The sequence below is a fragment of the Aricia agestis genome, chromosome 20 (genome assembly GCF_905147365.1).
Source record: "Aricia agestis chromosome 20, ilAriAges1.1, whole genome shotgun sequence".
In the NCBI taxonomy this organism is placed as follows: Eukaryota; Metazoa; Arthropoda; class Insecta; order Lepidoptera; family Lycaenidae; genus Aricia; species Aricia agestis.
This window is the reverse complement of record NC_056425.1, coordinates 5,269,502-5,291,666: the sequence shown is the minus strand read 5'-3', so window position 1 is coordinate 5,291,666 and position 22,165 is coordinate 5,269,502. Positions and strand designations below refer to the sequence as shown.

At 37.2% G+C, this 22,165-nt stretch overlaps 1 protein-coding gene across 4 annotated transcripts in view; it reads left to right on the top strand.

The window, feature by feature from the left end:
• LOC121737306 (semaphorin-1A) overlaps positions 1-22,165 on the top strand; it is a 389,517-nt gene that overhangs the window by 354,490 nt on the left and 12,862 nt on the right. For all 4 annotated transcript variants that reach the window (XM_042128942.1, XM_042128943.1, XM_042128941.1 and 1 more), the window contains exons 5-9: positions 13,257-13,361; positions 19,396-19,484; positions 20,322-20,463; positions 20,805-21,007; positions 21,375-21,520. In XM_042128942.1, the coding sequence (XP_041984876.1) occupies positions 13,257-13,361; positions 19,396-19,484; positions 20,322-20,463; positions 20,805-21,007; positions 21,375-21,520 (685 nt within the window). The remainder of the gene's footprint in view (positions 1-13,256; positions 13,362-19,395; positions 19,485-20,321; positions 20,464-20,804; positions 21,008-21,374; positions 21,521-22,165) is intronic.

Here is a 22,165-nt window from a genome sequence, read left to right as displayed (position 1 = left end):
TATGCGCATTATCACTTTGGGAGCACTGTATATTAACTTTATGGTTTCATCAAAATGGGTTCAGCGGTTGAAGCGTTTAGAAGTAACAAACAGACATACACATTGATCATATCAGAATGTAAGATTTAAACACACCTACGAACCTTCGCATTGCAGATGGCTGCAAATGATAGTTGATGAAGATGATGAATCCTAAACCCAATTAAAACGCGACCTCAATTATACAACAAGCTCCACATTTTATAGGTATAAACGTCGGAATAATGTTTACTTTAAATAAAGCAGCTTTCCTCGATGGTACTCGTAATGTTATTAAATAGAAAATATAATTTTATGTTACAATTCGTCTTGAGATTAAGCTAGATCTAAAACCATGGGTGTACCGAGAGGGGGGACAGGGGGGGCAGCTGCCCCCCCCTGGATCATGTTGACGTCCCTACTAAGTATATTATCTAGTACTTTACTCAAATCAAAAATTAAGAAAACGAATTTTTGTTATTTGTTTGAAATACAATATTTTTACAACTAAAAATTATACATTTTTATTCTTTATAAACACCTAGCTTATAAAAAAATTAGTTTTCCCCCCCCCCCCCCCCCCTGGCCCAGAACCTGGGTACGCCCATGTCTAAGACTATGAATATTGATTTGACGACCTCAGTGGCTCAGTTGGTGGGCTGTTGGTAGCTCAATCCGTGGGTCGCGGCTTCGAATCCCGCCGACGGAACAAAAAGTTTTCAAAGTTTTTGTTCCGTCGGCGGGATCATGGATGTGTATTAAATATGTGTATCATATAAAAAATCTTAAATATATGTATGGTATAAAAGTATTAAATATATGAAGCGTCCATACATATTATATTATTATTATTATTATTATATTATAATACTGCGAAAAATATGAACATCTCACTAATATTATAAAGGCGAAAGTGTGTCTGTCTGTTTTTTACCTCCTCACGCCTAAACCGTTAAAATTTGGTAAAATACCTACTTAAGAGTCCCGGGATACCCGGTGACCCGGAAAATGTACGGTTCCCGCGCGGTAAACGAATTTAGGCGCAACGAAATGGCGGGCGTCATTAAGGGGTGTATTCAATTTAAGCAAAAAATTATTAAATTTCTTTGCTTAATATTATGTAGTAGTAGACGATGATGATACAGAATGTTGCAAAATAATTTCCTACAAATAATGATTATATCGCAACAATTATGAATGTTTGTCCAATTGTCATTAAAATCGCAATGGCGGTATAAAATACGAAATTTAACGAGCAATTTTTTTAATTAGCACCGGTAATTACGCTTCGATCAGTTTTTAATTAGTTCGTTAACGAGTAACTAAATTTAATTATGGAACATCCGAAGAGAAGGTGTTGCGAGGTGCGATAAAAACTCCCGAAATTGTGGCAATATTAGAATTTCACGTACGTACTTAGCTTTAGTTTATAGGCATTCCACACTAATATAATAAATATGAAAGTGTGGCTGTCTGTTACCTCTTCACGCCAGAACCACTGAACCAATTTTGCTGAAATTTGGTATGGAGATACTTTGAGTCCCGGGAAATGACATAGGATGCTTTTTATCCCGGAAAAATGTACGGTTCCCGCGTGATAAACGAAATCTGCGCAACGGAGTCATCTAGTATTAAAATATGTTTGTGTGTCTGATCTCTGACTCTTAAGAAGCGCTTACACGGGCAATAATTACAGCAATAATTGCTCGGCGACACGAATGGAGCGATCTTGAGCAATTAGTGGAGCAATATGGAGCAATTTATTTCATACTAGATAATGCCCGCCTAATAATAAAAAAGGAAGCGTGTATTTTTATGTGACAAAAAGTATTATATGTCCTTTCCCGGGACTCAAAGTATCTACATGCCAAATTTCAGCCAAATCAGTTCAGTGGTTTGGGCGTGAAGAGGTAACAGACAGACAGACAGACGGACAGACAGACAGACACTTTCGCATTTATAATATTAGTATGGATATTAGTATGGATCGCTCAAATATTCGATGGCCACATCACTCAATATTGTATTGCGCAATATTGCTGCTTGTTGCCGCAAATTGCTTGATGTATTCGTGACGTCAAATTTGGCGAGAATTGACTGGAGTTGAGCAATTTCAGTTGCCAGTATAAGCGCACCATTAATGATGTTGGTTTACCAACGGACTGATGATGGTGTTGCTGTTAAAACTATTAATGCAATCCAAAAGGCACTTTGTCTGCGCGTTTGTATTCAAAAAGCAAAAACGTTTACATTACTTTGCAACTGAGGATTACGAATTTTCAAATATTTTAAAGACGATTTTAAGAAAATTCTCTTAGCTCCGCCACTGACAATGGGACCCTATTATACCCATTCAGGAAATGAAGGGGCATCGCGTTTACAGTCTACTGACAAAAGTATTGAACGCTCCGTTCGTAGTTATTTTACCCGTGATAGAACCCTTATGTCAACGACATAGAGGTCTTTTTTGTACAAAAATGTTCCTGAAGGGAAGGTACGTGACAATTCCGCACGACCCGCTCCTGTAAGGGGCGCCTATTGTGTGATCCTAAATGATTTTTAATATAAGTGGCCGGTATGTAGATCACCTGCGTTTCGACAGTGAAATTGATAGAAGATTTCATCCGAAAAAAGTACCTATTATAATATAACATACGCTCTCAAAGTTTCAACTATAGTTTACGCGGTGATCCGAGGCGACATCGGTCATTGCCCCCTGTGAAAAAACTACTTATTTCATCTTTTTTCATGTCATGATTACTTTCGTATGTCCAATTTTGGGAATTGTCCGGACACAGTGACATCCAATCTGGACATACCATGAGATAGTTTTTGGAATACTGTACATCGGTCCGATAGTTGCGAAGCCTATTAATTTTTGTACAAAGGAAATTTATAAAAGTCAGTTTAAAATTTTAAATACTTAAATGTGCATTTAAAGTATTAATTATTCTACTGAAGTTTAAAAGAATTTTATTGTTTTGCTTAACTTTCGGAATAATTTTCTAACACTTATTAAGTTATACTTTACTAGCTGTTGCCCGCGACTTCGTCCGCGTGGACTTCAGTTTATAGCGCGCGATGTCAACAAAATTGGTGTCAAAAGCTTTTATAAAAAAACCCTGGTACCCCTTAAATCAATACAGCTGTGCAGTGTGCACACAATAAGTATTTCATTTTTTTATATTAAACTTTATACTTTATGCCAAATTTTAAAGCTTATTTAGCCCTCCAATTACACAACTTTACCCATAAACTATTTATCATTGATAGATTTAAGGTTACGTCACTGCAGATAAAGTACTGAGTTATTTAATACCGTAGAATAGATATAACAATCGAAAAAAATCGAAACTTAAAAAGATGATACCACGTCTTATAGAAAGACTTTTGAGCAAGCGTCAGCGCGATGTAGAAGACGCACGGCGCCATCTATTATGAATTGTTGGAACTAACTTAATTTAAACAAATTTACGCATTTTCACCCCCTTACAACCCTTTTTTCCAGTAAAAAAGTAGCCTATGTCCTTTCTCAGGCTTTAGACTATCTGTATACAAAATTTCATTACAATCGGTTCGGAAGTTTTGGCGTTTGGCGTGAAAGCGAGACTGACAGACAGACAGACAGACAGAGATACTTTTGGCGTTTGGCGTGAAAGCGAGACTGACAGACAGACAGACAGACAGAGATACTTTCGCATTTATAATATTAGTATAGATTATGTGCACACTGCATAGCTGTTTTTGGGTATTTTGATTAATTAAGGGCCGCGCTACACCGGAAGCACTTACCAGGGTATTAAAAAGTTTTTAAATTTGACACAAATTTTGTTGACACCGCGCGCTATAAACTAAAGTCCACGCGGACGAAGTCGCGGGCAACAGCTAGTATTATACATAAAATATGTTTAAGATTTTTGAAATTTTATTTTAATACACATCCAAGACCCAGGAACATTGAAAACTTTTTGTTCCGCCTGCGGGACTCGAACCCAGGACCCCCGGGATGAGCGCTGGCCACGCGCAATGCGAATTCATTTTCATCGATATTTTCATGGAAATAAGATATTTTCCCACATCAAAATGTAGCCTATGTCCTTTCTCAGACTCTAGAATAACTGTATACAAAATTTCATTGCAATCGGTTCAGTAGTTTTGGCGTGAAAGCAAGACAGACAGACAGACAGACAGACAGACAGACAGACAGACAGACAGAGATACTTTCGCATTTATAATATTAGTATGGATAAGCAAGAAGGAATATTTTGGTAGATTTTTCACACAATTATTAACACTTAATACGGTTCCCTTTTTTCTCCCATTAAATATGTATAGCCTATATTCAGCAGAAATAGTGTGGATTAAAAAATATGCATTAATACTTCCATCGTGCATCGGCATCGTGGGTATCGCAGACACAATAGGTCTTCAATTGTTATGCTGGCAGCCGGCTGCCGCTATTGGAGATTTATAGTTAAAGAAATTAATTAATTATAATAGCAATCAAAAATAATAGTCATTCAAAACTTATTTTAAAAAGTTCTAAAAATATTACTTTCGTAGTCATAACTTTTAAAGCTTTTTTGAAATTAGGATTATAATAATGAAGCACGATAGTCTATATCAAATCAATAAAGCAGCACCCGGCTGTCGCATAACTATTGAAAATCTATTGTGTCTGCGATTCCCACGATCGAGGTAATATTTACGTGGACTCTCCGGGCGAGTCTGTGGCACTGATAATTAAATCTCTCCCCTACCGCACGCACACCCGCGCATCGCGCCTTGACGCCCAATTCGCAACGTGCAGCAGAAATCGTAATATTTTAATTTCGCCATAACATTAAAACCAAACGTCCAATTTTAATCATTCAAAGACCGAATATTATCTACATTAACTGTACTTAGTGATGAAATAATTTATTTTGATAAGGGTCAATAGCATGATTTAAATAAACGCATTTAAATATAGTCCAAAAAAAATTCTAGATTTTTTAATAAAAAAATGGTTATTGTGCCTCACTCAACATAGATAGGTATAGTGTGTCGCGGACTTTTTTGTAGATATTTAAAAGATCTATAATTACTTAGAACATTTTATGCCTCTATCTTTTATAGTTTAGGCAGCGTACGCAAAATAAGTAACTTTTCTGGTTGATTTTTTAAACCTTGCGTCCGAAAATCCCAAATATCTTACGGAACCTTATATTTTTCCAAAATAAAAATTAGCCTATGTTCAGCAGAAATAATGCAGGATTCCAATGGTAAAAGAATTTTTCAAATCGGTCCAGTAGTTTCGGAGCCTATTCGACTCAAACAAACAAACAAACAAACAAACAAACAAACAAAAAATCAAATCTTTCCTCTTTATAATAGTAGTGTAGATTAGTTACAAATTACAATATGTGAAATATTGTGATATTTCGCACTAGTCTAATACGTAGGTGAGGTTATTACTTATTAGACATTAAGGACCAACCATTATGTAAGGTACACTGCTGCAGCTCATAAGCTGGCCTCATACTTCATAGTATGTTACATAAGTAGTTAATGCTTTAAGTGAAATTCACTAAAAGGCGTATTAATTATGGAACACGAAATCATATACCTTATTGTCCAACGTCAAGGGTCATTAAACTTTAACGCCGTTAAATATGCACTACATAAGCACCCCTACTTCGGCCGTGTTTGAGCGAAAACCGCGCACAAAATGAATAATTTATAAAGTAAATTATCAATATCTGCACCGGTGCGGCGCTTACAATTAAAATAATTTCGTATCAACCATTTCATGGATGTAAAATTTAAAATGGCAACACTGCAGGTATGGTTGGTAATTTATTGGATTTGTTAGTTAAGGCCCAATTTCACCAACGTCTGTGTTAACAGCTTGTTAAAATGTCATGTCTTCTCTTTCATTCGTATAAAAAACGAAAGAGGTAACGTTATACTAACTCGAATATCAACTTTAACAGTCGTCGGTGAAATTAGGCCATGCTTGCAATCGCTTTGGCTTTCGACCAGTCGCATCACTCGCAAGACAGGGTTTCCAGAAAGCGAATTGTTTTCGATAGATCGTCAACATGTCAAACTTAAAGTCTACTAGATGATGCCCACAACTCCGTTGTGCTAAAATTCGTTTTAAAATAAATTTTTCCGCGATAAAATGTAGGATACTTTTCATCCCGGAGAAATGTACGAATGTCCTTTCCCGGGACTCAAAGTACCTCCATACTAAATTTCAGTAAAATTGGTCCAGCGGTTTTGGCGTAAAGAGGTAATAGATAGACAGACAGATATAAGTAAAAACATATTCAAAGCCCCGTAGTTCTTGCATACTTTTCTCAATCTCCTCCAGAAAACCTACATTTTGTTGACCACTATTGTGCATGTTTTGGATACATTAAATAAAGTTTAAAATCATTTTAAATATATTCCTTATTTGGTCACAATGTACCTGAAACCCTAGAGGACAGTTAGACAACAAGAACTTGTATTCAGAGAGCCGGAGGCTTGTGGTCACCCCATGTTGGATAGCCGTATTATTGTGACAGTTTTACGACTACACACTCAAAATTCTACATTTTTCACTTCAAAGAAGCCTATATTGTTATTCTGTGTGATCTCCTCCATAATATATTATATCTATGCGAATTTTTTGTCATAATTGAACCAACATTTATTGAATAATTACGGAGTATATTTTGTCTACTTTCTGAACTTGAAACATTAAATAGCCTCCGAAAAATAATGAAAAAATTACATTAATATTTGTTAGAAATAACAAAAAGATATTATTAAAATAAATACGAAAGATTTCACACCATAAATAATCATATAACAAGCAAGCATATAATCACAATTATAATTAATATATTATGTATAGCGTATAAGATATTGTGTAATTTGTAGGTACACGAAGGTCCAACATTACAGTAAAAGGGCAGCGCACAGCGTTAATTACCGTAGTCCCTTTGATTCCCCGTGACACTCAGGTGCGGATCAGTGTAAGGGCTTTGAGGGCCTCTCACCGGTCCCATGGGATGAGAGGCCCTTAGCCATTAAATACAGGGGACGATTTTTGTATCGATTCTGATAAAACGTGACTTTTATGCTGTTTAGTCTAATAATCTAGAGATTATAATTTAGTGTTGCACCTAACTTCATTGTTGACTATGAAGGTGCGGGAAAACACTGCCTCGTGGTTACTGTATATTTTACCTAGATGAAATCTACCTTAGGTCATTTCCCGATATTCAAATTATCTCCGTACCAAATTTTATCAAAATCTGTTTAGCTGTTTAAGCGTGATTAGCGAACATACACAGATACTTTTAATATTTTCAACACTCAACAGTATCTGATTGTTACGTCTTTAATCTACAACTGTTTTAGATTATATTGAAAAAGTAAGTATCTCATTTTGGGTTTTAAAGAATAAAAAAAACAATACTTAAGTATCCAAATTACGAGCGAATTGGTTTAAAAAAAGGAAACATGTATGTTCGGTAAAAAATATAATAATATGATGGATTCGCGAACGAATTTTCAGAATTTCTACGAGGTAATTTGCATGAGAATCCGTCTAAAAACAATTTATCTGTATGATACATTACGTCAATGTCAATATAAACACTTTATGCAACGATGACGATCATCAATTACTGTCACTTTGTACAATTTCTTCGTGGGGCCTTTCTGAGGCATTCATGGGCCTGCGTGGGGCCCCCGCGGCCCCCAACCACCCGTCTAATTTATCACGCGAACACCGAACCAAAAATGACACATAATTTAATGAAACGCCTAAACGGCTTGCATAATTTTGCCATTCACTTATCGAGTTTGAGAAGCGCTGGAGCCTGGATGTAATTTAAGCGTAATTTTTAGTTGTGATACCTGTAAAGGACAATCCTTTATGCATTATGTTTGTATCACAGTTAAAAAATAAACTTTTCAAAACCACAAGGCATTTGGATGACATTTTCCAGCGTAAGTTCCGAAATGTTACTCAGTATACTAGCCAGGTATCATGAGAGAGATGAGACAAATCGGCCACAGTATGCAAAACACTGACCTCCATTATACAAGTACGCTGGACTTACGATACCCTTTGAAATGACTGCTGGTTTTTGTGCCTACGAGTATTTGAAGCGGAATCAGCGCCTCCAATGCGGGGGAAGAGAACTAAATTTGACGTAAAAATGACGTTTGAAAGTCGCCATATTGGCGCTGATAGCAGTAGTGGGAGTACTTGGAACTAATACTAGTTTCTACAACCAATAGCGATTAAGCGGCCATTTGCAAGTTACGTCAGATTTAGTTCTCTTCCCCCGCATTGGGGGCGCTGATTCCGCTTCAAATAGGCACAAAAGCAGGTGGGTATCATAAGTCCAGCGTACTTGTACAATTGAGATCAGTGATGCAAAATGATTCTTGATAAAAATAATTGACAGGAGTTTCAATAATTTTTTTCTGTGACTTCACAAAATGGCGGCGTTCGCCAAAAGGTCTCCTTGTAGAGCTGTAAGCGTTATACTTTAAACTGAAACCTTTGACACGAAATTTAGAAAAATATCTCCAACAAAACCGTTATCGACTAAATTGCAAATCTCATAAAATATCTGGCGGTTTATGAGCGTGCCAACTTGCCAAACTATTCACTGCACCACATACGGTTCACTGAACTATAAATAAGATTTATTATACCAACTTACACGAGCTACGCTATTTTTCTTTTTAATTTTTTTTCGGTAGATACTGTACAGACATTTTAGAAAACAGTCGAGGACTTTTTCTCCCCTTCTTATCCAATTTAAAATACTAACGGTCGCATCATCATCAGTCCAACAGTCAGTCAAGGTGTGACGACGCGAGCCCTCACAAAGCTCGGCTTTTAGCTAGTGATGGACATACTCAATACAGTTTACAACTCTTTAAATTCAAAATGCCTAACACATACATAAGCGCCAAAATTAAACAACAAACAAGGATAAATTGCTATGATTACAATCGTCAACACAAAATTTGGTAAATTGTGCACAAGTATTTGAAAAGGCAATCGCTATGTTAGTAAATATAATATAACATTCGTAGCTTTTAGCTCATGGAGTGCATAATAAATAAAGACAGCAGAAGTGCTTTATAAAGCGTAAAGTTCGCCCTGGGTAGGGCTGCCAACATCGGAATAAAATATTCTTTCTTTTTACTTAAAATAATAATATTTTATTGCGACTTATCCTTAAAAATAATTTCTATTGTTTTTCACTCATATCATTTTATTTATTTAGTTAATTTTTCCAAATATGTACTCATCCAATCTACTCTAGTTTCGGGGTTGTAACAACCCTGACATACCATTAGCTGTAGCCATTTAACGCTGGTGTCATTTTGCGGGAGCTAAGCGACGAAGAAGAGCAATGATATTGGTTAAATTTTAAAACATTTCAAACCATATATTTGGCAAAAATAAATTAGTTTCGAAGTTGCGAAAACCTTATCAGTTACTATTACACCTCCACGGCTGGTTATCCATTGATCTGGTCCAAAAATATTTTGTTTTGCATTTCTTTTGTTTGTCGCTTAGCTCCTTTTATCTTTTCCGCTTATTTATTTTTTTTTGTTAAAATTATCTAGCTTCAATGTTCTGACAGTCCTCGAAAGAGCCTTTTTGGTTTATTTTACCAAAAATTTTGCTAAATAAAACCTCAAAACCAAATTTGAGGTTGTTACAACCGTCAACGGTTGGTTATTATCTATTGTTTTGTCTGAAATTATTTTAAACGTAATATCTTTTGTTTGTCAAGTGACAAAAAGCAAGCAAGTGTCTTGTCGGCTGTGATAACCCTAACCGTAGCCATTAACACCGCCACTGCTGGTTATATATTTACCTGATCCAAAAAACATTTTAACGTCATTTATTTTGTTTGTCGCTTAGCTCACTTTTCCTTTTCCATTGATTTTTGCAAAATTTCAAAATCTGGTTTCGGGGTTGTGACAACCCTAGCAGTGGCCATTAGCACTGCAATCTATTGATTCGGTCCAAAAAAATTTATACGTAGTCTAAAATATTTTTAAACGTCTTTCTTTTGTTTGTCGCTAAGCTTTTTTTTTCCCTTTTTTCAGCTAAAATAATTTGGTTTGTCGGTTGTGACAACCCTAGGACTAGCCATTAGCACCGCCACGGCTGGTTATCTATTGATCTGGTCCAATTAAGTGCAGCCGGCCCGCGGGACAGTCTGGACCACGTAACTTATATAACAACGAGATTTGTAGTTGGATTTGAGATGAACAATGTTGTGTAGAAGTACATTACAAAATACCCTCGTGTGCTTATGTGGACAAGTTTTGGTCATTTTATCAAAAGTTGAAAACTAAGTACTACGTAAATTACGAACATTATGAAAGAAAGTAGAATTGATACCTTATGTATTAAAATTAGATACTTATTTATAGCTAAGCCAACTGCAACATTAGAAAAAAAAACAAACATTTCTAGAATTTTATTAAAAAATCATTACCCTGACTTTGTACTTTGTTATAATATTTATTACTCTTTATTATTACCGATTACTTATTGCTTTATTACAAAACGGCCTAGCCACATTACCTAAAATTCTAGACTTGAGGAGTAGAGTTTTTGTAGTAAGTAAAGCCAAAAATAGTCAAGAGTGTGTACAGTAAAAATATTAGCTTACGCAAGAAGACGAAGAGCCGTAGATACTTCCGCTATAAAACATAAAATATTTACTAATAATATTATGTGATAATATGTCCTTATCAAAATCAGTTCAGCCATTTTATACAGGGTGTAACAAAAATAAGTGATAATACTTTAGGGTGTGTACGTGTTCCTTGTAGAGAGTTCACTGTGAAAGTAGCAGCGCTGAAAGACCAAAAAATTTTTTCACATTTTGTATGGGGAAACTCGTGACGCTCGTGCCCTTGCCCATACAAAAGTGAAAAAAAAATTTCGTCTTTCAGAGCTGCTACTTTCACAGTTAACTCTCTACAAGGAACACGTACACACCCTAAAGTATTATCACTTGTTTTTGTTACACACTGTATAGACGTAACAGGCTGGCGCACTTTCGTATTAATAAAATTAAATATCTCAAAACGTAGGTACGTATACCTTGACTATAATAATACATTCAGTGAACAATAAACAATATAACTCTCTATACCTGAAGTACTAGAAACACGTCAAATTAACTGTATGTCGTTAATTACTATTATATTAGAGTGCAATAGTTCGCTTAACGACCGACCAGCCCACTGCAATGCGGTACTATGCAGGCCACTACACGAAATACTACAAACAATATTGATATCTGTACTCCACACAATACGGCGCGTTTTTGTGTGAACGCCGAACAAAGGATGGCGGATAGGCATTTTTGCCGTTTCTTGTTTACTGGGTATGAAAATATTTGGTGCTCAAACTTATTTAATTACATCCTTATTTGAAAAATTTTTTCCGTGAGATCTTTTCGATTTTTTCGCTATTAAAACAACAATTATTAGCGATGGCTCATTCACGCTATTTACACCTTGGCCTTCCATCAATACTTATTTATTATATTACTAGCTGTCCCGGCAAACGTTTCTTTGCCATATATTTTAAAAGTATTTCGCCCGGATTATTTTATTGAAGTGATTAAATAAGTATGTCACCATGGCAATGTCCATCGCTATCCCGTCGCACAAACAATGGTCGCCGTCAGTCTCGAGTTATAATAATTTACTGTTATTTATTCAACAAATACACTTATCAATATAAAAAGTACCCAGTCACCGATTCTCAGACCCACTGAATATGCATATAAAATTTGGTTAAAATCAGTAAAGCCGTTTCGGAGGAGTACGCGGCCTAACATTGTGACACGAGAATTTTATAGGTATATAAGATGTTAGTTTTAGAGAAATTTTCTCGTGTCGCAGTGTTTGTTGCCAAACTTTTCCGAAACGGCTGGATTGATTTTGGTGAAATGTGTTACATCTCAGAATCGCCTAACACCAATTTTTCGTACCTGAAATAGCGTTTGACAAAAGAGATACATAGAGTGTTTTAATTAAGTATTGGTTTTTAATGAAATACTTATTTCCTTTGACCTCTGGCGACCTCCCTAAAAAAGCTTCGCCCCCAGGAGATCGCACAGGCTGAAAAGCACTGTACTATTGACAGATAGATATGTAGTTATTATTATCTAGTCAGGCATTATACTAATCCAGCTCTGGTCATTTAGTCTGTATGCTGGTCACGCGTCGTGTTAGCTCGTAGCATTAGATTACTCATTAGTCATTACAGTCTCTGATGTTCTCATTAGTGTTGACTTTGTATTATGTCACCTTATAATTTGGCTTGATTTTATGCCGATTTATAATGTTGGCATTTTTTACGTCCAGTACAAATTTACCTTACGCCGGTTCTTCTCGGCGGGGTAGTTCCCGAACCGGTGGCCTCATGTAGACGCGACGTTTTAAAAGTGTTAACTTTGTTAACCTACTTAGAAATAAAAAAAAATCATTTATAATATTATTATTTACTCCTAAAATTGTAAAAATTGTGTTTAATCCTAATAAAGGGATAGCGTTTAAAAATTCTACCTATAGACGTTGAAGTTATACGATCTATTGTACCTGTCTAATATCTAGTTGTGTTCTAATGATGTTATGATAACTTGAAGTTTAAACAAAGATCTTCACACGTGGGCCTAAGACGCTACCCTATTTCAAATTAGTGTCCCATAGTAATTGGTACTACTAATATATATTCTGTGCCCATAGTGTGACTCTCTAAGTTGTACTTCTACCATAGTAAAACTCTACACTCTACAGTCTATAGCAGGGGTCACCAATTAGTTTCGCTCGGGGTCCGTTTTAAGACATGAAATGTCAAATGACCTTCGCGGTCCACACAATTTTGAAAAAAAAATTTAAACAAAGTTAATTACGTAAATTACTAAGGTATTTATTTAGATATCGATGAGATGAGATAAGAATGAATCTCTCTGAAGTTTGGAATGAAATATTGGTGCAAGCTAAAGATATTGACAATTAAATCCTAGAGATGTTGAAGTCCTAAGAATCCTAAGATGAACGAAGATCATCTTCGAACATGCTTGGTCCGCACACAATGGGTCGGCGGTCCGCCATTTGGTGACCCTTGGTCTTTTACTATAATTCCTAGTCTGTTTATTACAGTAGTACTAATATAAGTAATATTTCATTCTTTTCAGACTCGGAGCTTTACTCGGGCACAGTGGCGGACTTTAGCAACATGGAGCCCATCATCTACCGGGAGCCGCTGCAGACGGAGCCCTACGACTCCATGACGTTAAATGGTAAGTTCTGAATCGCACTGTCTATTTATTCTTACTTTGGGAAAGTGCTATGTCGTTGCGTTGGCATTGAGGGCTCCCGCACAAAACTACGAATTTGCATCGCATCACATCGCAATGTCATCACAACGGTTCCCGCACGTTCTGCGAAAGAGAAAAGGCATATACAAAGTGTAAAAAGGGTGTCAGACAGGCGAGTAAGTACGCGGACTTATGGCTCGACGATGTTAATCGCCTGTGTGTCAGCAAAGAGCCGCGAGCCGCGAGCCTGGGGGCATGGTAAATGATAATCCAGTGTGAGCGATTCTCGTGTGTCACCGACGCGAGCCGAGTAAGTTCGCGAACTTAAAACCGTTCATACGTCTATCAGGCCTTTAACAAAATTAAATGATAATACTTTAGGGTGAGTATGTGTCCCGTATATGGAGTTCACTGTGAAAGTTGCAGCGCTGAAAGAGCAAAATTTTTTATTTTATTTGTATGGACAAAAATTCATAACGCTCGGGCGAGCGTCATGATTTTTCCATACAAATGTAAATAAGTAACTCTTTCAGCGTTGCCACTCTCACAGTGAACTTATAGGGAACCCATACACACCCTAAAGTATTGAAATTAGTTTTGTTACACCTTGTATCTAAATATATAAAACTCAAAGGTGACTGACTGGCTGACATAGTGATCTATCAACGCACAGCCCAAACCACTGGACGGATCGGGCTGAAATTTGGCATGCAGGTAGATGTTATGACGTAGGCATCCGCTAAGAAAGGATTTTGATCAATTCTACCCCCAAGGGGTTAAAATAGGGGATGGAAGTTTGTATATAATAATACTTCTTAACGCGAGTGAAGCCGCGGGCAAAAGCTCGTATTATAATATATTTTGTGTTCGTTTATTTGTCTAACGGCGGTTCCCAATATTTGATCTATCTCTGGTTTGGCCCTACTAGAGATAGGAATAGCTCACATTAGACATAAAATATATTTTATGTCAATTGTGAGCTATTCCTATCTCTAGTAGGGCAAAACCAGAGATAGATCAAATATTGGGAACGGCCGTTACTCGTGTTCGTTAAACAGCGTTATGTGTTGCAATAACCATCCATTAGCATTCCGTTGCGATCGCCATTACGAGCGATTAGCCGCGCCAATCACGTTAGAGCGCCATCACTGATTTTGTGAACATTGCCAATTAAAACTTGGGAGGAAAATTGCAAAAATCGAGCCGTAGCATCATGTTTGTTGACTTTGTTACCCTCGGGAATGTAATACTGAAAGTAACAATACTTGAAGCTTAGTAAAAAGTAAGTCATAGATCAGGTACTTCCGATTATTTATTCTGCAAAAATAAAAGGCTTTTTAAGATTAAAAGTAAAAGATGTTGGTTGCGCTTCGTTCTAAGATTGTTCCAGTTTTAGATTCCAAAATTACTATTTCTAATTTGAATTATAACTAAGTAAATTATTATAAAATATGTTGTTCAGTTTTAATTCCCAGGGGTCGAACACGGAAATGTTTTTTTTTTGCCTTCAAATATAATTTCAAAATAATAATTGTCGATGGATTTATCGCCGAAAAAACCGGATGATAATATTCCTAGTACAACGTATTTTCATCTGACATTGTGTTTAGTATTCAGTGATTTTTCATTTCCCAGTAACAAGGCAAATAACACAGCTCAGCTATCGAATATATTCTACCCACGCTCACAGTGAGAGTGGGGCCACAGTGACTAGGTGCGTCGCGTCGTCGTAACGAAATACCGCATCGTATTGTGTTGAGTCAACACACTGTTTAGTCGACGCTCGACAGCATAATATTAATACTAGAACGGGACAATGGTTATTCCCTTGCTCATTTCATAATATGTATGTAAAAGTTTCCAAGTTCAGCCATGATGAATACATAGTCATGCAGGGGCGTAGCGTACCTTGGCGAGGCCCCGTATAAAAATTTGTTTGGGGGCCCATAGGAAGGGTAAAGACTTCTCAAAAAAGAAAAAAACATATTTTGCATAAAATTAAAAGAAATATTTATTCATCATAATAATTACTTATCTATCTGTCACATTATTTAAAAACAATTCAAATTAAATATTAACTCTCCTTGCCCTTTTTCGGCAAACTGATTAAGTAATTAAATCATTCATAGCTGATGATAACTTTAGTTTTTGTAAAGTTTCTGCCTCTATGGACAATAGTGACAGGTCTGACCGAATTTCTTAAAATTTGAACGCACGCTTTACTCGGGAAAAAAGAAATCGTTTTTTTTACTTTTCTCTTTTCTGAAATTTAAAAAATTTGGGAATTTATTATTAATTTTTGCTTACGCACCTTGGGGGCCCTCGTAGGTTGGGGCCACGTATAATTGATACGGCTGATACGGCGGTAGCTACGCCCCTGTAGTCATGTTAACACCATAATAGGGATGATGACAAGGTCAAAGTTTAGCGAATTTTGTTAATAAAATAAAGAAATCACGGTAAAAAATAAGAGTTCCCAAAATTTCAGCTTGATAGCATTTGTATTTTTTTTTTTGTTATGCGCCTTTAAAGTTGGATATTCAAGTTGATTTTTTTTCAATTAGATTTCTTAATATTTGTATACCATTCGATAACTTATGCAATTAAAAGCAACTTTTGTTATGTACTTAACCACTTTCATAAAAGCAATATTTAATGTACCTATCGAACAAAGTTCTATCCCGATGCGTACAAACTACGAAAGAGTGACGTCATACTTTCGTGGCACTTTGTATAGAGCGTTTCGGGCAAGTCTATTTTATGAAATGTTTGAATTGTCATATCTTGGTGAATTTTTAAGCTATAAGAGTCATTCTTTCAGCGATGTTTCTATTTTGAAGGGTCTTTCAATTACCAATGAGAAAAAAAATAGTCATCGTGCCTTTTGCGCAGCTGTCTCAACTGCTCAAGCATGTGCAATCAGCGTCAATCATGGGCAATCATAGACGAAAATTAAGCCCCATTACATGTTCGTAATCGATGGTTCATCGTCGAACGTCGAAATAACGTCGCTGCGATGAAGCACCGCAATCCGCAACGCAAAGGAACAATGAGGCCTCGCTGTAATTCGTAGTTTTTGGGAGTGATCCTTATGTCGTTGGAGTAAGGTCCTCTTAGAGGTAAAATAACTGTAAACAGATCTACACGTGGAACTAATTTGGTGATTTTCCAGGTAAAATTACTAGTTACATTTTCGTTTCTTATCAAAGACTGAAGTTTTTATATTAGACTACATTTTGACCGTGACTTCACTTAATCCAGTGTCGTATTCGCTTAATTATGTATATAATATAGCTTATTATTCCCGTGGATACCGTACTGTTTCGGCATAAAACCATTGCTGAATAGTTAATAGTTACTTTTTTACCACTACGCCGAACTTAAAAGACAACGGACACTCCGGGATTGCCGACAGAAGTAAACAGGCTAGAAAGAAACGGAAAATTTTACTTTCTCTCTTGCGTTCGTCCTTTAAGAGACAGAATATACTCTCCCACGCTTTACTCCGCCTTACGAATTTTCACTCTTAGGCCATGTGTCCTAACGAGACTAACATTTTTTACTCATCCCAAAAAAGGGCACAACGCCGCATAAAGAAGGTCTTACTTCAAAAGCAAGTTCTTCGGTTCCCTTTACGCCGTACTCCATAAAATAACTCAAACTACTCCATGTTAATTGAATAAAACGGCCGATGTTTGATGCTATGGTAATATGATTAGGACGCTATTCATAAGCATCGCATATTTAGGGGTGCCACTTTAGGGGATCAAAATTCTGATTGGCACTATTTGTGACATAACTTGACATGTGATGTCGAATGCGGTGAAATGAGCGAAAGTAACTTAATTTAGTCGCATTATGATATGCCTTGAATAATAACATGACAGTCTTTTCGGCTTTATTGAATTTATATTTTCTAAGGGTCATTGCATTAGGAGCTTATGATACTTTTATCCCAAATATTAAGATGTTTAGTATTGACACTATAATATTCGCTAGGTAAAAATGTTCTCACATAGAAAATATTGTTTATACTTTATCAAGTAAATTAAAACTGACCTTATCGATTGCTATTATACGCATTGTATACTCCGTAGACCGTAATTCTCTCATTTACACTTTCTTTATCTCTAGTCTCTACTTTCGTAGACTTTAGGTAGAGTAAGGTTGGGTTGCACCAGAGGCGTGGTTAAAGTTAAAGTTATGGTTATAGTTAAGGCTAACTTTAACGTTAATTTTGACCACAGAATTTGACAGAAGACGTTGCTGGTCTGAAGAGGCTTTATAAGAACGTGGGCGGGGGCGCTGCTGGTAAAGGAGAACTGTCAAAAATGGTGTTTTTGTATGATGACAGCGTTAGTTCCTTTTTTCGCCACGTGCATTTAAAGCCTTGTCGAGCTCTATGGTTATCCTACTAATATTATAAAGGCGAAAGTTTGTTTGGATGTATAGATGTATGGATGTGTGGATGTATGGATGTGTGGATGTATGGATGTTTGGATGTTTGTTACTCTTTCACGCAAAAATGACTGAACGGATTTTAATGAAACTTTACAATAATATAGCTTATACATCAGAATAACACATAGGCTACAATTTTAACCGACTTTCAAAATGAGGGAGGTGTTATGTTCGTTTTCTTATGTTCAACGATTACTCCGTCGTTTGTTAACCGATTTTCTAAACTTTTCTTTTGGTATATAGGGTATCATCCTAATTTGTTATTATATTCACAAAAGTGGTGATCTGATGAAGGATCTATAAGTAATCGAGGGAAATCCTCAAAATTCATAGGGAAACATGTGGTGACTTCGGTTACATAGCTCATTTATCGAGTAAGGCTATGGCTATATTATTATCACGCTACGAGACTAATACGACCGAAGAAACTCAGGAAAATGTGGGAAAAACGGGGGAAATATTAGAAAGGGTTTATCTCACGAACTACTGGAGCAATTTTTATGGCAATATTTGGCACATAATATGTACATATATAGAGTAGACCACGTGAAGAGAGTATAGCTATTTTTCATGGGAAAATGTACGGTTTCTGTAAAATTCCTAATTTACGCGGGCGAAGCTACTGGTTAAATATGGCGTCTTGAAGGCGTCCATTTTTAACTTTAACCAAAGATTTGACATTTTGCATTGTAGTTAAAGTTAAAGTTACTTACAGTTATAGTGCAACCCAACCTAAAAAATTAAGTTAAGTAAGATACTTTCAGCTGCACATATATATTTACCGCCTTACTAATAAAAATAATATTTAGGTACACAGTGAATAACTTTATAGGATTGCGAAAATTTAATTTCTAAATCTTAATAATATTATAGTAGTTAAACTACGAGTACTTTGTAGCAAGCGACAACCCTAATCGATTTACATGACGTGTTACAATATAATTTTATAATGTGTTTCAATTATTTATCTGTGCAATCCATACTAATATCTATTAATTATCAATGCAAAAGTGTGTATGTCTGTCTGTTACCTCTTCACGCCCAAACCGCTGAACCGATTTTGCTAAAATGTTGTATGGAGATACTTTGAGCCCCGGCAAATAACGTATCCCGGAAAAATTTACGGTTCCCGCGCAATAAACCAATAACGCGTGACGAAGTTGCGAGCGTCTTCTAGTCATAATATATTTTTTTTGCCTTTATTAAGTAACACATACTTAATATTAAAAAAATATATGTTTTTGTATCGAAGTTCCTTATCGCGCGTTCGGCGTGTCAAGGCTAGATAGGCTAGACAGAACGATATTTGACCTCGACTTTATTAGTACCTGCTTGGTAGGGGCAGAGGGCGTTGTTAGTATTCCTGGGCGTCAATAGATGGCGTTTTTTAATATTTTTTGAGTGTGTATTATGTAATACAGGTTTTTTGAACATAAGAAATAACTTCGTTCCATTCGGGTGTCCCTTGACACCTCTCAAGTTTTTTTTTGTATGTGCAGATAAATAATTAATTTGTTGTTTATTATTATTAATGTGTAATGTAATTATATTTCAGCGCCGGACTTCGTGAACTCGCTGGTGCACGGCAACTTCGTCTACTTCTTCTTCCGGGAGACGGCGGTCGAATACATCAACTGTGGCAAGGTGTGTGGCTACAAATTATAGATTCTAAAATTAAAATTTAGATTCACATTTAGATTATGAAAATATAGACATTTAGATTACATTGTATAAGAAGAGTACTGTATGGTGCTTAGATTGAATGCACAAATTATTAAAAAGTGGAATCTTCACACTTTTATTTCTCTACCTGTTTATCAGCTGAGCCCAATAGCAGATTTCTTAGGGTGCCGACTGCCGCTATAACAACCCTTTTAAATATCAGCTGAAGACGTAATGTACAATGTAGTACCCTGTACATTATAAGAACCAGTGACGGATTAACCCTTAATCAAACTAAGCAATTGCCGAGGGCATGACGTCTGAGGGGGCACCAGAAGAAGGACAAAAAACATCCGTCACGTCTCACCACTCTCAATTCACCAAAAACCTCACCAAAAAAGTGTCTAAAAAATAAATAATGTTTTAGGTGGTAAAACAGATTTTAGTTGATATACGGATGGGCGGATCAAGTAGTCTTAATCCGTCACTGATAAGAACTATAACAAACGAAGTAACGATTTTAAAGGTGCCGGTTGGCAGCGGGCGACATGAAGCAACCGCAGACGACGTGTCGCAGCGACACTACTGGTTTGTATGTACTTCTATGAAACACCCTCCGCAGCTAGCGACACGAAGCTAGCGACACTTATTCATAGAAATACATAGAAACCAGTAGTGTCGCGACGACACGTCGTCTGCTGCCGCATCATGTAGCCGGCTTCCAACTTGTACCTTTAGGCTTTACGACTCTGCCCCAGGCTTCAAGCATGGGCTATAGCTATTTGCTTTAATATTTATTTGTTACTTGTATATTTCCAGTCGGTATTCTCCCGCGTAGCCCGCGTGTGCCGCGACGACCGCGGCGGGCCACACCGTTTCAAGCAGCGCTGGACATCCTTCCTCAAGTCACGGCTGAATTGCTCAGTAGCTGGAGACTTCCCGTTTTACTTCAATGAGATACGTGAGTATTCATAGTTTTTACATATAATATATCCAAACTAGCTCTTTAGCGTAGAGCAAATGTGGCAGTTGTCCAGAACCTCAACAAAAGGGCCTTCAAAGTAGACTTTGAAAAGAAAACTTATAAAAGAAAACTATTTTGTTTCGAATTTTACGTTTATCACTAGACGTGTGTTTTCTTCTTCACTAAGTTCTTTGTTACCAAAGCAGTTTACCTAACCTATTCTTTCCATCCAATCCCTAAATTGACCTGGGGGAAAACCCTATAACAAGATTACTTCAAAGAGTGTTGTGTGTACGACGAGTGTAACAATGACCTCACAACAAATCTTAACATTCCAGAATCAACGACAGAGCTGATCGAGGGTGTGTACGGGGGTCTCAACGCTCAGCTCATCTACGGCACCTTCACGACTCCACCCAACAGCATATCGGGCAGTGCGGTGTGCGCGTTCAGCATGCAGGACATAGCTGACACATTCGAGGGGACCTTCAAAGAGCAGAGCGCGATCAACTCGAATTGGCTGCCCGTTAACAGTGCCAAGGTAATTTGGGTTGTATAGCGTTAGTGCTTGGGTCTATTATGCGTTGGATTAAGGGGCCAACGCAGTTCATCTACGGCACCTTCATGACTCCACCCAAGAGCGTACTTGTGTACCATGGCCCGTTGAGGTGTACGCCTCAAAATATGTCATCCTACCTACATGTTCCTAGTTTATAAGAATCAAAAAAGGGAATATCTCAGGACGATTTTCATTTATCTAGATGTACCTACATTGAACACAAAGTTTGTGGAACACTGCATTAGAGCACACTAAGTTTTATTAGTAAATCGTACACGAAGACTTTGAATTGGCTTTCGTTTAAAAAAGACGTACTTACCATTTTAATTACCGGCCTTTTCCCCTCCAGGTGCCAGAGCCCCGTCCAGGCACGTGTCACAACGACTCGCGGACGCTGCCGGACCAGACGCTCAACTTCATCAAGGCGCACGCGCTCATGGACGAGTCCGTGCCCGCCTTCTTCGGCGAACCCATCGTCATCAGGACTAGTTTCCAGTAAGTTTAACTGTATACTTCCTACTCCTTCTATTTTGTCAGTAAGTTAAACTGTATACTTCCTATTCCTCCTATCTTCTTCTGATTAATTTCGTTGCGGGTCCCAAGACAGCTTTAGCATGTCCCTCGGGCTCCCTGAGAGCATATTAAAGGGTTTTCGTGGTTGGATACGGCTGTCGATCCTTGCGACACAGGAAATACAGCGTTGGAAATATATAGTGGGCCAAAGCACGATTAAAAAAAAATAGCTTCCAGTAAGTTATACGTAACGAGTGCATGTTGGATGCGAGTAGCAGGAGATCGGCCATCTTGGCGTTCATTGAAAAAGACCTACCGCTTATTTCCAGCAGTGGACGAATATGGGTGGATTTGATTGATTGATTGATACGTAACGAGATGTTGCCCACAACATTGCACCGAAATCCCTTCGTAGTTCGTTGTATAGAAACCGTAAATTTTTCACTCAAGTATCAACCGAATATATCGTGTTATTCGTGGTACACAATAAAACTCCGACTCCCTTAAGTGGAACTTTGGAGTTTGGAGTATTACAAGTCAGTGCCGTAAATAGGGCGGTGCCACCGGTGCCCAGGCACAGGGCGTAGACTCTGGGGGGTGCAAGAATGGCCAGACCAGAGAGATCCT